This window comes from Pomacea canaliculata, linkage group LG1 (genome assembly GCF_003073045.1).
Source record: "Pomacea canaliculata isolate SZHN2017 linkage group LG1, ASM307304v1, whole genome shotgun sequence".
In the NCBI taxonomy this organism is placed as follows: Eukaryota; Metazoa; Mollusca; class Gastropoda; order Architaenioglossa; family Ampullariidae; genus Pomacea; species Pomacea canaliculata.
In genome coordinates, this window is record NC_037590.1 from 23,401,945 (window position 1) to 23,417,543 (window position 15,599).

The 15,599-nt window shown below is 47.7% G+C and overlaps 1 protein-coding gene across 3 annotated transcripts in view; it reads right to left on the reverse strand.

Moving 5' to 3' along the window:
- Nucleotides 1-1,383: 1,383 nt before the first annotated feature.
- The window catches only part of LOC112556153 (U3 small nucleolar RNA-associated protein 6 homolog), an 83,863-nt gene continuing 69,647 nt past the window's right edge, over nucleotides 1,384-15,599 (reverse strand). For all 3 annotated transcript variants that reach the window (XM_025224893.1, XM_025224903.1, XM_025224882.1), the window contains 3 exons: nucleotides 10,766-10,842; nucleotides 1,973-2,049; nucleotides 1,384-1,536 (listed from right to left, as the gene is read on the reverse strand). In XM_025224893.1, the coding sequence (XP_025080678.1) occupies nucleotides 1,524-1,536; nucleotides 1,973-2,049; nucleotides 10,766-10,842 (167 nt within the window). In that variant the 3' untranslated portion in view covers nucleotides 1,384-1,523. The remainder of the gene's footprint in view (nucleotides 1,537-1,972; nucleotides 2,050-10,765; nucleotides 10,843-15,599) is intronic.

Below are 15,599 nucleotides of genomic sequence, written 5' to 3' on the forward strand. Positions count from 1 at the left end.
CCCACCCACCCCCGTCCTCTTTCTTGCTAGCTTTATGAAGAGCAACTGTCACACACAAAAAAAACCCAAGTCACATACACACACACACAAAACAAAAACAAACCAAATCCAAAACCAAGGGGGAAAAAACAAAACAGCCAGATAGCCAGTGCTAATTTTTCTGCACAGAAAACTCTTCCTTGCAGTTACGACCTGTTTTTGCCAGGAGGGTGACGTCACCGACCTAACGTTACAAGATGGTCTCCCATGCTAAGCCTCCTTAGCACCCCGAGCATCATCCCTTTGTTCTTGCGGAAAGAACCTGTCCTTGTTCACCATCACTGCGCGAGAGAGCGGCAGGCACATGAGCACAGCAGGCTGGGGCTGTGTAGTGGAGGCTGGGGACAGGAGGACTGCTGGGGAGAGACTAAGGTATGGTGTGGGGGGGAGGAGATGTGCGTACGGGAGGAATCGACCATCTCGAACTCCGATGTCCTTCTGTCACGCTTTACGTGCTCTCGTGGATTACGAGGCTCGGCGTCAATGAATCTCCCAAATGGCTGTTGGCTTTTCCGACAACACAAGGCCGGTCTAAGAAGAGCTCACTGGCAACGGGTAGCGAAGAGGTTTACAGCGCGGCATAGTACCGTTGTTGGTCACGATACGACTGTAACTGGAGGCCTGTAATAGTTGTATTTACCGCGTCTGCCATGTCTGTGTGATAACAGTGACCCCTTGCCGTCTGGCACGGCACTACAGGAGCCTGGGGTCGTGACGTGCGGAGTTTCGCGCATAAACACTGCATGACACCGTCGGTGGCCCTATGTCAACCCCGGGGTCGTGGCAGGCCGCTCACCCCCTATTCGTTGCTGTTGGGTCCACTGTCCGAGATTACTCGCCGAAATGCAAATGCAGACACGTGCATATTGGTGCGTTTCCAAGTATGGCTATTCCATCTCATTCGTGCGCACACACAAACGCAGGCACGCACACACACACACAAACCGGTATGCTAATCAGCATAGGGAAGTAAGAGGACAGAAAGGGTTAAGAAGGGGGAAAGGGAGGTGGCTACAGGACAGAGAGGTTGAGAAAAGAATCGAAGACGCGGGCGATAAGAAATTCCGACAGCACACGCCATCAATGTATTTCCATAAATTCCTGTAAGCACCGTTGTTATGCAGATGATGCCGTTTATCCTGAACACTATCCTCCACCAACAACGCCGGCTGTAGAAAACTGTCTGCTTCACAGTGAAGTACGACCAGCTATCTCACTCCTCCCACCCCTCCCACCCCTTCCACCCACCCTCCGTCCCTAAGGCCGTCACACCCACCACCCCACGTTTCACTTCCTCTGGCGGCGACTTACCTTCGGGGCCACTCTGGTCAGCGCCTGCTGCAGGCAGTCCAGCACGTCACTTGCAGGACTCAGCGTCCGGCACAGCAGCAGCAGCAGCTGACGCCACAACCCGGTGCTGGTAGGGAACCTCTTCGCACCCTGTCGACCTACCCGCTGGGCTTCCTCTGCTTGAAGGGTCTCTGCTAGCAGCTGCATCTGTGGTCCGAGCAGAACAATGGTGTTACCTTTACTTCGGTTTACTTCATCACATAAAGCAATGAAATGTCCTAACACGACAAATAAACTCATTTTAAAATATATTGAAATGTCAAAAACATCCCAAATGTGATGTCGTTACAGTGCTGTATTTTCTTAAAGTCATAAATAAGTTTTGAAAAAAAAAACTGTTCCTTTTTTCTATCTCTTCTTCTTATGTAACTAAGCAACGCAACAAAAGAGAAAATAAAAAAGAGCATTGATAAAAACATTTTTTCTGTGTAATCTGGGGACTTCATTAAAAGCTAATCCCATTGTCACGCAAGTCCCGCGCGGTGCATACGCAGAGCTAAAATGAAATAAAAGCGAAGCTCGGCATGCACTAAGCAGCCTAGATGACTGTCTAGATGATTCAAGAGACGAGGTGATTACCAACCCATTCAATGAACATCTCCTCTGAGAGACCGTCGCTTCTGAAGCTGCGCTGAAGACTTCAAGTGCTCGAGACAGTCGCTGAAAAACGAACAAGGAAAAAACTCACAACACTGCAACAATAGTCTCTAACACTCTACTAACAACAGTCACAACATCACCGGGGCGAAGAAAGCCAGGTGATGGGGGACGGGCGAAGATCGAGAAGTTTATTACATCAACATATAATAAAAAACATAGAATGAAAACAATAATAAAGATAGAATAAAAAAAACAAATAATAACATGTACAGTCCATCTAAATAATATAAATGCTAATATAAATAATAATGACAATAATGAGCTCGTGGCCCTGGGGCAGTCTATCGATGTTTAAGCTGAAAGATTAACAAACAGTTCTCTTTGGATATTGAGATGCACTATAAACTGACAGACAACAAGTGTGAGTGGTGTGTGTAGCAGTGTGACCAACGTGGTTGTGAATGCATTGGGCTATCCGCTACTTCCCCGACCGCCACCCCGAAGAGGTGTTACCGTCGCGGTCGTTGCGACCGTACTCGGATGTCTGCTATCGGGGTTTGATCTACCTGTTCAGCAGATGCACGCCACCTGCCCGCCACACTTGTTGACGACCACCTGGCACGCACAGGCAGTCGTCACGCTGCCACGCGGAGCATGACCAGCTGCCGCCTGGGAAAGGGAGGGTGGTGAAGAGGGGATAACTCCTCTTAATTAGCGGGATTACCTGTCTCGCGATGTACCATGCAATTCCAGGTAGTGCTTATACTAGCAATAGACAAACACATAATAAATAATTTCTCTCTCACAACACACACATAATCCTAGCAACAGTAAAATACAGTCGGTGACAGTCGGTCATGATGTGACCCTAGCGCCCTGCTAAGATCCAGCCAGTGTGTTGTTTGCCCTTCTCCACCCTACAGTCTAGAAAGAAAGCATAAATATGTGCGTTTGCGTGGAAGGAGCGATGGTAGGGCTCTCTCTCTATATATATATCCGTGTGTACGTGTTTCAGGGTTTCGGGTTCTCTACATGACGGGTATTGATTACAGGATACTGTCATTATGACGGCTCACGCCCCGCCAGCGTTCTGCACCTCCTGACCTTCCGAGACTTAAGTGTTGGGGGACGTCCGACTCCAAGCCGCTGATTAGGCCGCCAACACCAATCGCAACGGTAACATGATCAACAACAGCACTACCATCACCATTTTCTCTCCCCCTCCCTCTCTCCACCAGCTGCACTTCACCCGTTCCAGCACGCGTTAGTGAAGTAGGGCAACATGGTGGAACAGCCGCTATTCCATTGTATTACGCTGTCCGCCTTCTAGCCTGAAACTGTCGTATACAGCTGCATAAGACAACCACAGATGGACCACACACACATACTGTCTGGCTGTCACTTTTGTATACTAATAAACATTTTATAGCTGGTGTGATGAACTTTTCCTTGTCTTAAATGCCTTCAAGACAAAGGAAATGAGCACTACCTGTAATTGCCTTTGTGGATTAATAAAGTTGTATTGTGTGTACATGCTAACTAGATGCCCGCACGGTTAAAAGAATCACGTGAAAGACTAACCTAGAGATGAAATGGCGTTAGTCTTAATGACAACAGGGTTTAAGACAAAAGAACAAAGAACAGGCAGTGGTAGTCGTGGTTTGGGGGAGAGGAGAGAACTCCACAGTTACAGCCGAAACAGAAACACTGACTGAAGAACGCAGCGACGCCACCTAGCAACCAAGTAGCAACTGAACGCTTGGTGGCGCGACAATGCCGGAGACTGGGCGCTGGAGTTGTCCAACATGCCATAGCGTGCAGCAGGCGGCGAGGATGCGCGCATGGAGACAGGATGCGGCTACAGCAGCACGACGTGCCCTGCCTAGTGCCGCGCGGTGCCAAGGAACGAACTTCCCGCCGCGCAGCAGTAAACGCAGCATCGCGACATCAAAGGCGAGAACGCCAGGGGAGGTTGTCCCCACGCCGGCCCAGCAAACCGACAAAGCACGCGCACCAACGATTGCCACAACATCGGGGGTTGGTGCGGGCGATGCCTGGTGTACCTTAGAGGTACTTGGCTTGCCTTTGGACACCTTCCTAAGGTGTAGAAACTGATCCGGCCTTGAAGGTTCTTTCAAAATTCAACCAGTCGTCCTACTTGTCCAGTCAATCAAGCATCAAGCGATGATTGTCCAGCAGCATCACCACCATGTCCCCGCGAGCTGACCACTTTTCCAATGTTGGCTCCATTGTCCGGCCGGCTGGCTGGCTGGGCCTGTGGGACAAAGGTTGTCCGGGCGGTGAGTGGGGCACGTCAGGCAGGCCCAGTGAAGGCTGTGAACGGCAAACACGGCGACGGCTGGCGTCGCGATCCGGCGTGTCGGCGCTGCGTCCTCAACTTCTGACGCACCGTCACGGCTGGCACCAGCGACCCACTGCTGGTCTCCCACGTCTTCCAGGTTACAGGCCACAAACCTGGCTCTTGGTGCGCGTGAGCATGCGTGTACGTACACAGAGCAAAGATTAAAAAATAAAGTTTGAGTGAAAGGGTGAGAGAAATAATCCCTGTAAGTAAAGACAAAAACAAACCTCCAGACACCGGGCAAAGCTCGAGATGCATTATGTCTCGGTCCAAAAACACTGATGGACGTGATCATGGTCGTTTTCTACATCATATTGAGCACGTTGTCATACACAATGCATTTCTCGTGTCGTCTGATCATCTCTTGCCATATCAAGACCTTCCCCCCTGCCGCCCTCCAACAAAAGCTAAGCTACCTTTTACTTCCTCGCCCCCTTCATCCGTATGCATGCCTCTTTTTTCTTTTTTGTGTGCAAAGTTTAACGACCACAAGACAGAAAGTAAAGTGTGCCACGTTCTGGTTTTTATCGAGTGCGTGCATTTATACATGCATAACTACATAAGAATGCAACATAAATACATGCGCACACTTACAACCCTCAGCACGCCTTGCGTGTGAAGCAGGCGCAACAAGTTGTAGGTCATTAAAAAAAACATCCATGTCTTCACGAGGCTTTTCCCCACCTGTGACGTCAGAGCCCCATGCTTGTCCTCTCGACAGTTTCAAAGGCACTAGAGGCAGGGATAAAAATAATCTAAGGGATGAAGCGTTTGTCAACGTGGCTGTGCGGGTCACCAAAACGTCTTTGTTGCCAGCGGCGCGACCCGCGAATTGCGGAACCCGAGACAGAATGCAGTGCATGCAGCAACACCGCGGACACGCCGTGCCGCACAGTCTTGCATACCCCCAGAATACTGAATAACTACATGAAAGAGTCACTACAGTTATTACATTGTCAAGCAGCCAGCAAGACAATGCAGAATCGCATGACAGAAGAGAAAAATGTGACAAATCGCCAACAGTTCGGACAGGAATGTCTGTGCGTCTGGCAGTAGCGCTAGCCCCAGTAACCTAGCCCCTCTCCTGGGGTAGGGGGGCGGCTCCCCAGAGTTACTGTGGTGTGTAGACAGAAAATGCGTAATGAATCAAAAACAGAATAATGGACAACGTCCCCCTCTCCTAGGAAACAGAACCAAGACCCGCGCGGTGGTAGAGGAGCAGACCAGCAATAAGTCTGTCTGTACCCTGGCTCACCATTCAAAAGGTCGGCCACCCTTTACAGACGCAACAACGGGCCGGAGGCGCCGAGAAAACACCAAGTCGCGCCACTTCAGGCCCGTCACCTCCACCGTGAGACATAGAAATGTAGACAGAAACACAACTGTAGACTATCAGAGTTCAATATGCAGCCACGCTGAAAAAATAGAAAGACAAACATGCGTAGAGTCTGGAAGAAAAATAGTGAGAGCTGTGGACTGTGAAAAAGCTGAGATAAATATTCTCACCCGGGAATATAGTGAGGAGTGGAAGATTTAAAAAAAAAAAAAAAAAAAGACGGATATGTCGAAAGTCGGAAAAAGCGATAAGCAGACTTGGAGTACGGGAGGGAGAGAGAGAGGGGTGGGTGGGTAAGAAAGTCCAGGAAGAAATAAGACAGACGTGGTTTGGTCGCCAAAGAGTGCTGTCCCATGTAGGCGTGTAACCGTGGAGTAATCCGCGCTTGTCGGTCCAGGCGAAATCTCGGCCATGCTGTTGCCTTCCTTGTCCCTGGCCTTTCACACTTTCTTGCAAGCACCGGTTAAAATCCGGTACAGTGCATTTAGTATGGAGCGCTCGCATAAAGCTACCTGTGTGCATGTCACGGTCCCAGCGACTTCCCCCATCACTAAACACAGTTTTTACCACCCTCTCTCTCTCCTAAGACAGCGAGAGAGGGAGAGAGAGGCTGTGCTATCCATGTCAGCCTCCATCATGATCTCCTGCTGCTGGGGATACGTACTGCGACGACGGCGCTCCTTTCATCCTTCGTTTTAATTTCTCCCCAAACCCACGCGCAGCCTTCCTGGCCTAACTGTTACATTCACACTGACCACAACTTTAAACGACGCCTCGACGATCACAGGCCACTACCAACGGTCAGATCAGGGACCGCATGCACGTGCCAGTCTCCGCGGAAACCTCACTTCCCAACCAAAGGTTTCGGCTCCTTTCATCAGACCGCCGGTACAAAACACAATGTAATAAAGTTTAGCCACGGCTTTATTCTTTTTTCTAATCAATGCACTAAATTTCAGGGAGAGAAAGACAGTAAAAAAACAAACAAACACACAAAAAACAAAAACAAACAATTCAAGAATGTTGTTGGTGTTACTAAATTGCAACCTACTCTTTTTTCACTCCACAATACACACATAAACTCCAGTCATATCAAAGATGCATGACGCAGCATATTCTCAAGAACTGATACAACACTCTAAAAAGCTCGAGATCTTCCCAGGGTTCTCTCTCTCTATATCTCTCTTGGAGACGGATGGGGCAGGCGTCGGATGCTAACGCTGCTCTTCACCGTTGATCAACAAGGTCTCTCTGGCCCTATCCCCGGCTGGACAGCACCAGCGCTCGGGCTCGCTTCTGTCAAGTCAAAAGTAAACACCGACCTCTTCGTTAGGGCCGTCCAGCTGGCCAGACGCAGCCTGACAAATCACCATCACGACAAGGAGAAAACCAGAACGCCGAGGCGGGCTTCGCGGAGTCCTTAGTTCTCTGTTTATCCACCGTGACCCGAGGTCAAGTCTTTTTATCGGCACAGCTGCAAGAGTCTGGAATCACAATGCTGCTCATCTGGCCGCCTGGCTGTGGTTCGTTTACAGACTCCAGCTGTCAGATAGTAAGTCTCCGTTTCGCGATAACAACAGCTAAGACGATTTTTCAAAAAAGAATTATGAATTCATTAGGCGTGCCTCCCCCAAGACTCGCGCTATTCACGGCCATGGGATCATGCAAATTTAATGCATTGAAGACTGGCCTGGGAGTAGGTGCAGTAAGAGGAAATGAAAGGTAAGAGAAATATTGCAAGAACTGCTCTGATTCCGTAATGAAACCGACTTTCTCGAAAAAAAATGTTTTCTGACCAGATTATTCAGGGGAACCTTCCTCTGGGTACACAGAAGCTTCCTGCATCCCAATCGTTCTACACGAGCTGTCCAATCGGCGATTTCTAAAGACCAAGTCCGCGACTGAGTCATCATACCATGACATTTTATTGCACCACTCATGCAGTCTAGCATATAGAAGAGACTTCTCTATGAACACAGCCTTCAAAAATAAGTGAGCCACAAAATTTATATACGTAGCCGGTCTTCATTTCCCTATAGTCCTCTTTCACACTTCTGCTGCTGGGTTTTAAAAAGTTCCAGACATGTGATCAGTCTCGTCTTGACTCCCCGCCACCCCTTCATCCATACCATTTCTCGCACACAATGATACGCGTGTGAAACTATATACATATGTTTTTATTACTGTTAATAAAATTCTTCCTCCCTTGTCATGACTTCCAGCCTTGCATTAGGCTCAAACCGACAGTAGTATGTCAGAGGAAACCTTGTCTAGATTCCCGAGTCAGCTATTAAACTGTCTTTGATGTATGCCGCCAAGTGCACGTGCCAGCAGCCTCAAGAGAACCACATCATCATGTCAATCTACAGGATCGCCACTGTACCGAAGACCACCATCATGTCTGTCTATAAGATCGCTACTATGTCAAAGTCCTCAATCACGACTGTCGTACTCCTGTGTCCTACTATGGCAAGGGACACCATGGACGTGGCAATCTTCACTAGCAGACGAGAAGACCGTCTGACCTGGTCACGGAAGAAAGGGTTTGGCCGATTAGGTGTTCACTTCGATGATGACGACCAGTGAAGCACAAATCTTCGCGACTAAGACCCTACCTCTATTCTGGCACTGAACAACTCCTCGCCTCGAACGCCGCCATGAAAGATACGCAGATACCATTTCCAACAAACGCGGTTTGACCAGATTTTTGCTTTATCTCAGATGTGTCATTTCATTTGATGCGACTCTACAAGCGTCGATGATAAGAAACGATCCTCGATTCTGCCCAATTAAATTAAGAATGCAAAAGTGCTAAAACAAGTAAAATAAGGGGATCGTGTAGAACGCGAACCTTGACCTCATCTCGTGCCGTACTCGCGAGATTCTTACGGACAGACGGCGATTAGTCGCCGACACTAGCCGGTCCTTACTCGTCAGCTCCGCGCACAAAGCCGTCGTCAGACAGATCGACGACTGCGTGTGAATCACACCAGACTCCCGCCAGCTGCGACGTCTTCAACGTCCTCTGTCCTCACCCCGCAATCACAAGGTTTCAACAAAATCCCCACTCCCACCCACCCCCAAATTACCGAACAACCCACAGAACTACGTAGTTTACAGCACTGCTTGGATCCACATGAAGAATGTTAGGGGAACAAAGAGAAAAGATCATAGAGACGACAATTTAGTTGTTGTTGTTTAACAATATCGGTGACACTGTGGGACTGGCTACGAGGAGGAGCTAAAAATATATATATATAAATCCCGGAAGTGCGACGGCGACCTTGTCCCCAGTAAGAATGGCAGCTGATGGAGGTCGCGGTGTGCTGGTGCCAAGGGAGACCATCGCAATGGCGGGGCGGGGACAAGATGGTCACCACAAGCAACAGCACCGCCGCTCTGTGGAAAGCGGAAGTTTAGTCTGGCCCACAACGAGGCTGAGCTGGGAGTGTAATCAATCGTTACGGGCGAGGCTCGCAGTCTCGGCTCACTGTATTGTAGTGTGCCAACCTTCTGGCACCCAAATGTTTGCATGTGTGCATGAAAGCAATGGTTGCAAAGCAAAGGGCATTCAACATCGGGCTACGGCAGTCCAGAAAAATAACGGGAATCCTACACACACACACACAAATACAACGATAAAAAACAACAACATTACTATTTACAACTCAAAACCGTTGTTATTTAACCGAGAAACTGAAAAACAAAACGAACACGTCAAAACAAGAGGGACGACTATAATCACAGGAAGACACAGTACACATCTTAGTGATGTTTAGGGGAGGAGGGTTACCAAGGGGCTACAAGACTGATGTCCAGCCCAGAGGGGCGACAGCTGGATACCAGACACAGCTGTCGGAATGGGGTACCTGACTTCAAAGAGCGTTTGGTGGTGGGAGATAATGCTGTAAGGGAGATGAGATGGGAGCCGACCTCACAAAAAACTGACCCAAGAAAATGTATTTAATTTTAGCTTCTTTTCTACCTTTATGGTTCAAGGTTCCCATGTTAATAATATCAGGCCACTTGTTATATATATGTAAGTCTTTTATAATATAAAGTCTCTCTCCACACACACACTCTTCAAACCAAGATTCTACGTCGTATGAAGCCTTTAAAGATCGAGTACAAATTATCCGATATGTCAAATAAAAACTGGATCAATTCAAAACTATATTTACAAATTCAAAAAAACTGGTCCAACCACAACTTGGACATTTTGAATAAATATCACTTGGGACAAAATTTGCCGGGAGAAAAGTCGATGCAGTTACCTCTGTCCACCACAAAATAATTAATATTAGGACATATTACTGTATCGACACAGCGCCACAAACCTCAAGTCCCATCAAAATCCCATTTACAATTCTGACGTGTTCTTCTCTGCCCTCCAAATACACAAATATTTCGATCCAATATCAAGCCAGAATGGGACTGCTTGGAAAATCTTGCTATCAGGAATGATTTCTGACTTCCTGTACGCCACCAGATCGCACAGAGCGCCACTTGAAGCGGGTCTTACGTTTGTCATCAATCACTCCGCCTGGCGGAGTAACAAAAGTTTGTATAGTCCGGGCCTGGCTACGACAACGTAGTCCGCCACAGCACTGCAGCGGCCCGCCGCTTGCTGGTGAAACTCTCCAGATTGTCTGGCAGGCAGACGACGTCCACAAGGAGTGACAGAAAGTGTCGGTGTATACATCACGATGGAGCAGGCCACGAGACAGTCGCCACTTAACAGCTAACAAGCGCCGGGAGCAGGCCGTTAGCCAGAACTGCGCGATCAAGCAGGAGGCTGCATGGAGGTCTTGGCTGTCTTTTCCTCACCCCTGCCACAGGTTTACATTCGTCACACTCGCACGTGAATAAACCACGGACGGTCCTGGCTAGCAGCTGAAGCCATAGTAGACGATGCCTAGCCTACACTCAGAATTCATACTAAGCTCCTTACTTCCCAAAGAACGACGATACTTTAGCCTGACCGTGTATCTGGGCCTTTATTTTCCTAAAATAGCAAACCTACCTTTGTTTCTCTCTCACCCCACCCACTTCCCCCATGCACACAGAGTTGAACTTACCTTTTCTCTTCGTTTAGACTTAGCTGGAAGGGCCAACAACTGCAGACATGTCTTCAAATACAGGGTCCATATTTCTTCTGAAAAACAAAATGTGTTTGCTATCAATAGCATAGTTGAAATCCACGTGACTTTGAGCAAAAGAACTCCATCATTATCATCGCTATCGTCATCGTCAGAAAACGTGAAATCGTGCAAAACGAATGAGCCTGGGAGTACATGTATGTGTATAAATGTGTGTGTGTGTGAGAGTGAGAGAGAGAGTGAGAGTGTGTGTGTGTGCACGCTAACTCAAGCCCTTAAACCTCTGTAAGGTAAAGAAAGAAAGCTCCTTAGGCAAAAAGCAAAATATCAATGTTTAAAACGATTGTTGAATCGGCTTAGAATCAAAAAGGTCACAAAGTCTAACAAAATATCAATAAAATACTAAGAAATTCATGAAAGATAGCAAAAATATTAAACATCTAAAATAGTTTTCCTGAAATATTTAATACACAATGTTGTAATATCTTACTAAAATATACGTACACCCACAGTACTGGCCGCACAATACAAAAGAAGCATCTTTCTCCCTAAACCTCCTCGAAATCGTACCTGTCAAATGCTCTATTGCCACCAATTGTTACTCAAGAGCAATACAAAGTCCACAGAAAAATATTAAGAATAAAACAGCAGTGCAATTATAGTTACTTCAAAGTAAAACGCTCGTTACAAAATGAAAAAGATAAACACGAATTGTGACAATCTCTCTCTTTAAAAAAAAAAAAAAAATTATGCGGGAGTAGGTCCGAGAAAAATAACTGAAATAAATAAAGTCAGTGTTTATCAGTAATAACTGCAGCACTGCTTCCCGTTAGGGTACAACGATGTACAAATGCTGACTCGATACACAAGCAACAATGATGTTCCCAGTGACGTATCGGGGCGATACTCCAATAGCAGACACCAACACTCTGTTTTGCTAGCTTGGACCATTCTTTAAAGACTTGTTTCACAAGTTTACAGACATTGCCAGTAGCAGTGTGTGTGTGTACAGTAGCCGATGGGGAGGGTATTGGAAGAAGTAGCAGCCAATTGTCCATGAGGACAAGGCACCTGCGTGGGCAGCCATTCCTAGAAAGCAGACGTCTCAGCTGGGATTTCATTAATAGCGGCGCTCACACCTCATCGTAGCCTCCAGGGCGCGGCTAATGCAGAGTTTGTCTCCAGGGCGACTTGCAGGCAGTCTGGAGCAGGGACTGAAACAATAGGCTGTCCGATAAACCAAAGAGCTGGGTGGCTCTAGCCTGTCCTCCCCGAATGTCTGCTTGCAAATGACTTACGTCTCTTGGAGGAAACAGGGCAGCATTTAGTTTCCTTTCTGATCCTGCTCACTCAATTTCCCCTTGTCTGGCGTCTTCCTTTTCCAGCGTTCAAAGAAATCGTTGTGGGGTCGTTTTTTCGGCCGTAAATTTAAGATTGTGTGTGTGTGAGAGAGTGCGTATGCTTGGAGTTACCAGTAAATCACAATAGTGTAGAAGAAAAGGAAAGAAGAATGAAGAGATGGCAGACAAGACAATTACATTAATGAATGTGGGTGCCTGTCTCATAAAATTCTGTAGTTTAATTTTGACTTAAGAAAGTAGGAGATGGACGTGGAAAAAACTGCGGCACAGAACTGAAAATCAGGAGACAGCAGTAAGGAGAGGGAGAAGCCAGGCGCTCGAGTTTGTCTTGTGCTATTCGATAGCTTGTAAACGGCTATCATTAACCGACACAACCTCCAGCAAGACAGGTTAAAGTTTGAACAATCTATCTGAACACTTCCGCAAAAGTAGCTACTTGTTCACAACTCCTTTGATTTCCATTCACACGTACGTTTCGCTGTAAACCTAACATCTAATAAAAGTTCCAGTTAGGTAACATGTTCAAAGTTTGAACAATCTGTGTAAATATTTCCACTTAAGCAGTTTCTCGCTCGTAAAGTCACTAAGAAATGAAGTCTGTTACTGTTCTCGGTTAGCGATCCGTTTCGCCCTCTGAAGACGCTCGGTCCTGTGCCCTTTGACGTTTATGATTGGCTGTCCTACTGCCCGGGCACACTGCCAGAAAGATCGAACGGTGATTGATTGCGGGGAAAACAAAACATCACGCGCCTGACCGTACATGCCGCGGCCAGCAGACACTGACAGTATCCAACACTTTCGCTCAGTCGTGAATTATGCATCAGGTTCGGTCGGGGGGGTCAAACCCCTGACTACAAGGGAAGCAACTCTTAATAGAGGATCAGTGCACCATAAATACGTCCGCACGCGTAGTAAGTTGCTAAAGTTGACTTCTGCTTTGTGCCATTGCATGATCTAAGCTTGACTATCACGGTGCATTTGTTCAAATGCGGCACCAAACTATCCTACAATAATTGCTCAGAAACAGAAGCAAGTTATGATGCTTCCCTTGTTCAAAAAACAGCGCCAAACTATGGCGGTGTAGTTGCTACAACTAGTTGAAGGGACCCAGACCCGTCCTGATCCCCACGTCCACCCATCCCTTGCCCACCCCGGTGCTATCGCTGGCAGTCTGTGCTCGGAGCATGCAACTACATGGTCTCCCGAGACAAAGCCTTTGATAATCGATGAGGCATTAGCCTCCAGAGTCAGGGTAACCACGCCGTGGGCCCAGGCCTGTCTAGGGGTGAGGTGTGGGGGCTGGCCCTCCCTACCCACCAAACTAGCCCTGGCCAGCAAAGGTCGCGATCTATACTATATCAGGAAGTCCACTTTAGTTCCGCATGCAGCTGCGCGTCATCTTCCAAATGAATCTCTTCCATGGGCCGACTCGCGGTGTTTGCCTCCTCGCCTCTTTCAGCTACAGGTTTCAGCCTCAATCTCTCGTGCTTTTCTTATGAAACAGACGGTTGCACCTACAAGGGTTTGCCATTGCGGTAAACACGTCAATGATACGAAGAGAGCTCCCAAGTCACGTGAAGAAATGCTGCCGACGAGGGCAGAAGACGATCTGGCGTCGAGAGTCTGACAAACGCAGGAGTGTCATGGCGTAAGACATGTTGTATTCAACCGGACATGACAGCTGATCTTTTGTGATCACGTGCTATCAAATGTTGATAATAAAGTTATAACACACAACAACATGTTTGTTTGCATCAGATATCAAGCTAATATTAACTTATATGCACCTGTGCGTACATTTTTGGCAACTGGTCGATGTAACTCACAATACGTTCACGGCAGGGACTGGTGACAGGCGCTAACCCTTGCGTCACCGGACCGCCCCTCCCTTGGAAAGGTGCACAATGTTTCGCAGTAGCACGTGACTAAAGGAATGACACAACAAGCGGTGGTTGTCTTTGCAAGTCTACTACAACTATTCCCTGCGGTTGTTGACCCTCAATCTCTTTATTTAAGTGACAATAACCAGACTGCCTACAGGCAAGCATAGCTAAAACATTCTAAATAAGTACACCCGAAGTGAGTAATCCTAAATCCCTTTCCTTCCCCCAAAGACCTGGGACTGCCGGGAGCAAGAAAAGCCACCTCCTGTGTTCTGCTGACAAAAGCTGAGCGGCGTGACTAGTCAAGCACAAGACATCCACGTGTAGACTGAGACAGTGGAGAGTGTGGACAAGGTCCTGTCTGTGGCACTCACAATGGCGTTCTGCACACAGATGCTGCATGAAAACAACATTGGATCGCCCCCGCCTCCTTCCTACCCTTATCCCAGTCTTTTCCAATCAATGCCAAGCCTTTGCGTCCGATTGACTGCCACGGTGTTTTCGTATTTTTGCCGATTTTCCTAAGGGTGCAACTTAAAAGCCCACAAGTTCTTTTTCTCGTTTCGCCTGTTTCTTCCCCTCTCCCTCTTTCCTGCTGTAATAACTGCCGTCATGCCGTCATCTCTCTCGTGATGCTAGGCCGGCACTCCGGCAACATTGCATGCTATGCCACGCAGGTCCACATTTTCCAGCCAGCCAGGTCTTCTATCAAAGTCTCGCTAGAAACTCGCAGTGGAAAGTTCCCACAGGTCTCGCGAGATTTACTTGTCCATGACCTTTCCTCTGCCGGGGTATCGGTGTTTGTTCTGCTTTCTAAACATGCGACGACCACAGACCACCAACGTCGGCCGTGTTCTCTTCTGTCTGCCAAGAATGTTGCCACAATAAACGGTCAACTCATCGCACTACACCGAGGTCCAGTGGGCCAGCTCTTACAAAGAAGCCTGTTCACCGACAGCGGGACGGTGTTCTTACCAAAGCCATCATCACACAAACAGTAGGCACATGGAGTGTGGACATTCATTCAGGCTGCAGATGAAACATTTTGGGTACACAGGGATTAGCAATTCGTGTCCGGTCCCACTGCTAACCCCTACCCACCTTGTACGAATAATATCCCTTTAAAACTCTCTCAAGAATTATTAAGTCCAAACACCGACAAAGGCAACAACATCGCTGTTAGTCAATGAAGCAACTGAAACACACCAACGCGCGACCTGAGATTAAGTCTTTTCAATCTGTAATTAATACAAGAGGGCAAAGTTTTTGTCAGTGGTCTTCCTTTTTCATTTATTTATCTGTAAAGTAATTCTCCTAACTCAAGGACCACGAGCGCATCAGAAAGGTAGAAGGGAGGGACACATGAAGGGAAGGGATGAGAAAGGGAGTGACGGTGCGTGCCGCCCTCCCCGAGTCTTGTTGGCCAAACGCATGCTAGTCCAGCTCCCCTAATAACCCCACATTGTGAAATTGCTGCCTTCTTCCGTCTCCCAGATTACCGCCCAAACACACGCTGTCCTAGCCATTCTGCACTGGAAACGTGGGTTGAAAAGGAGCCAAAATCAATTA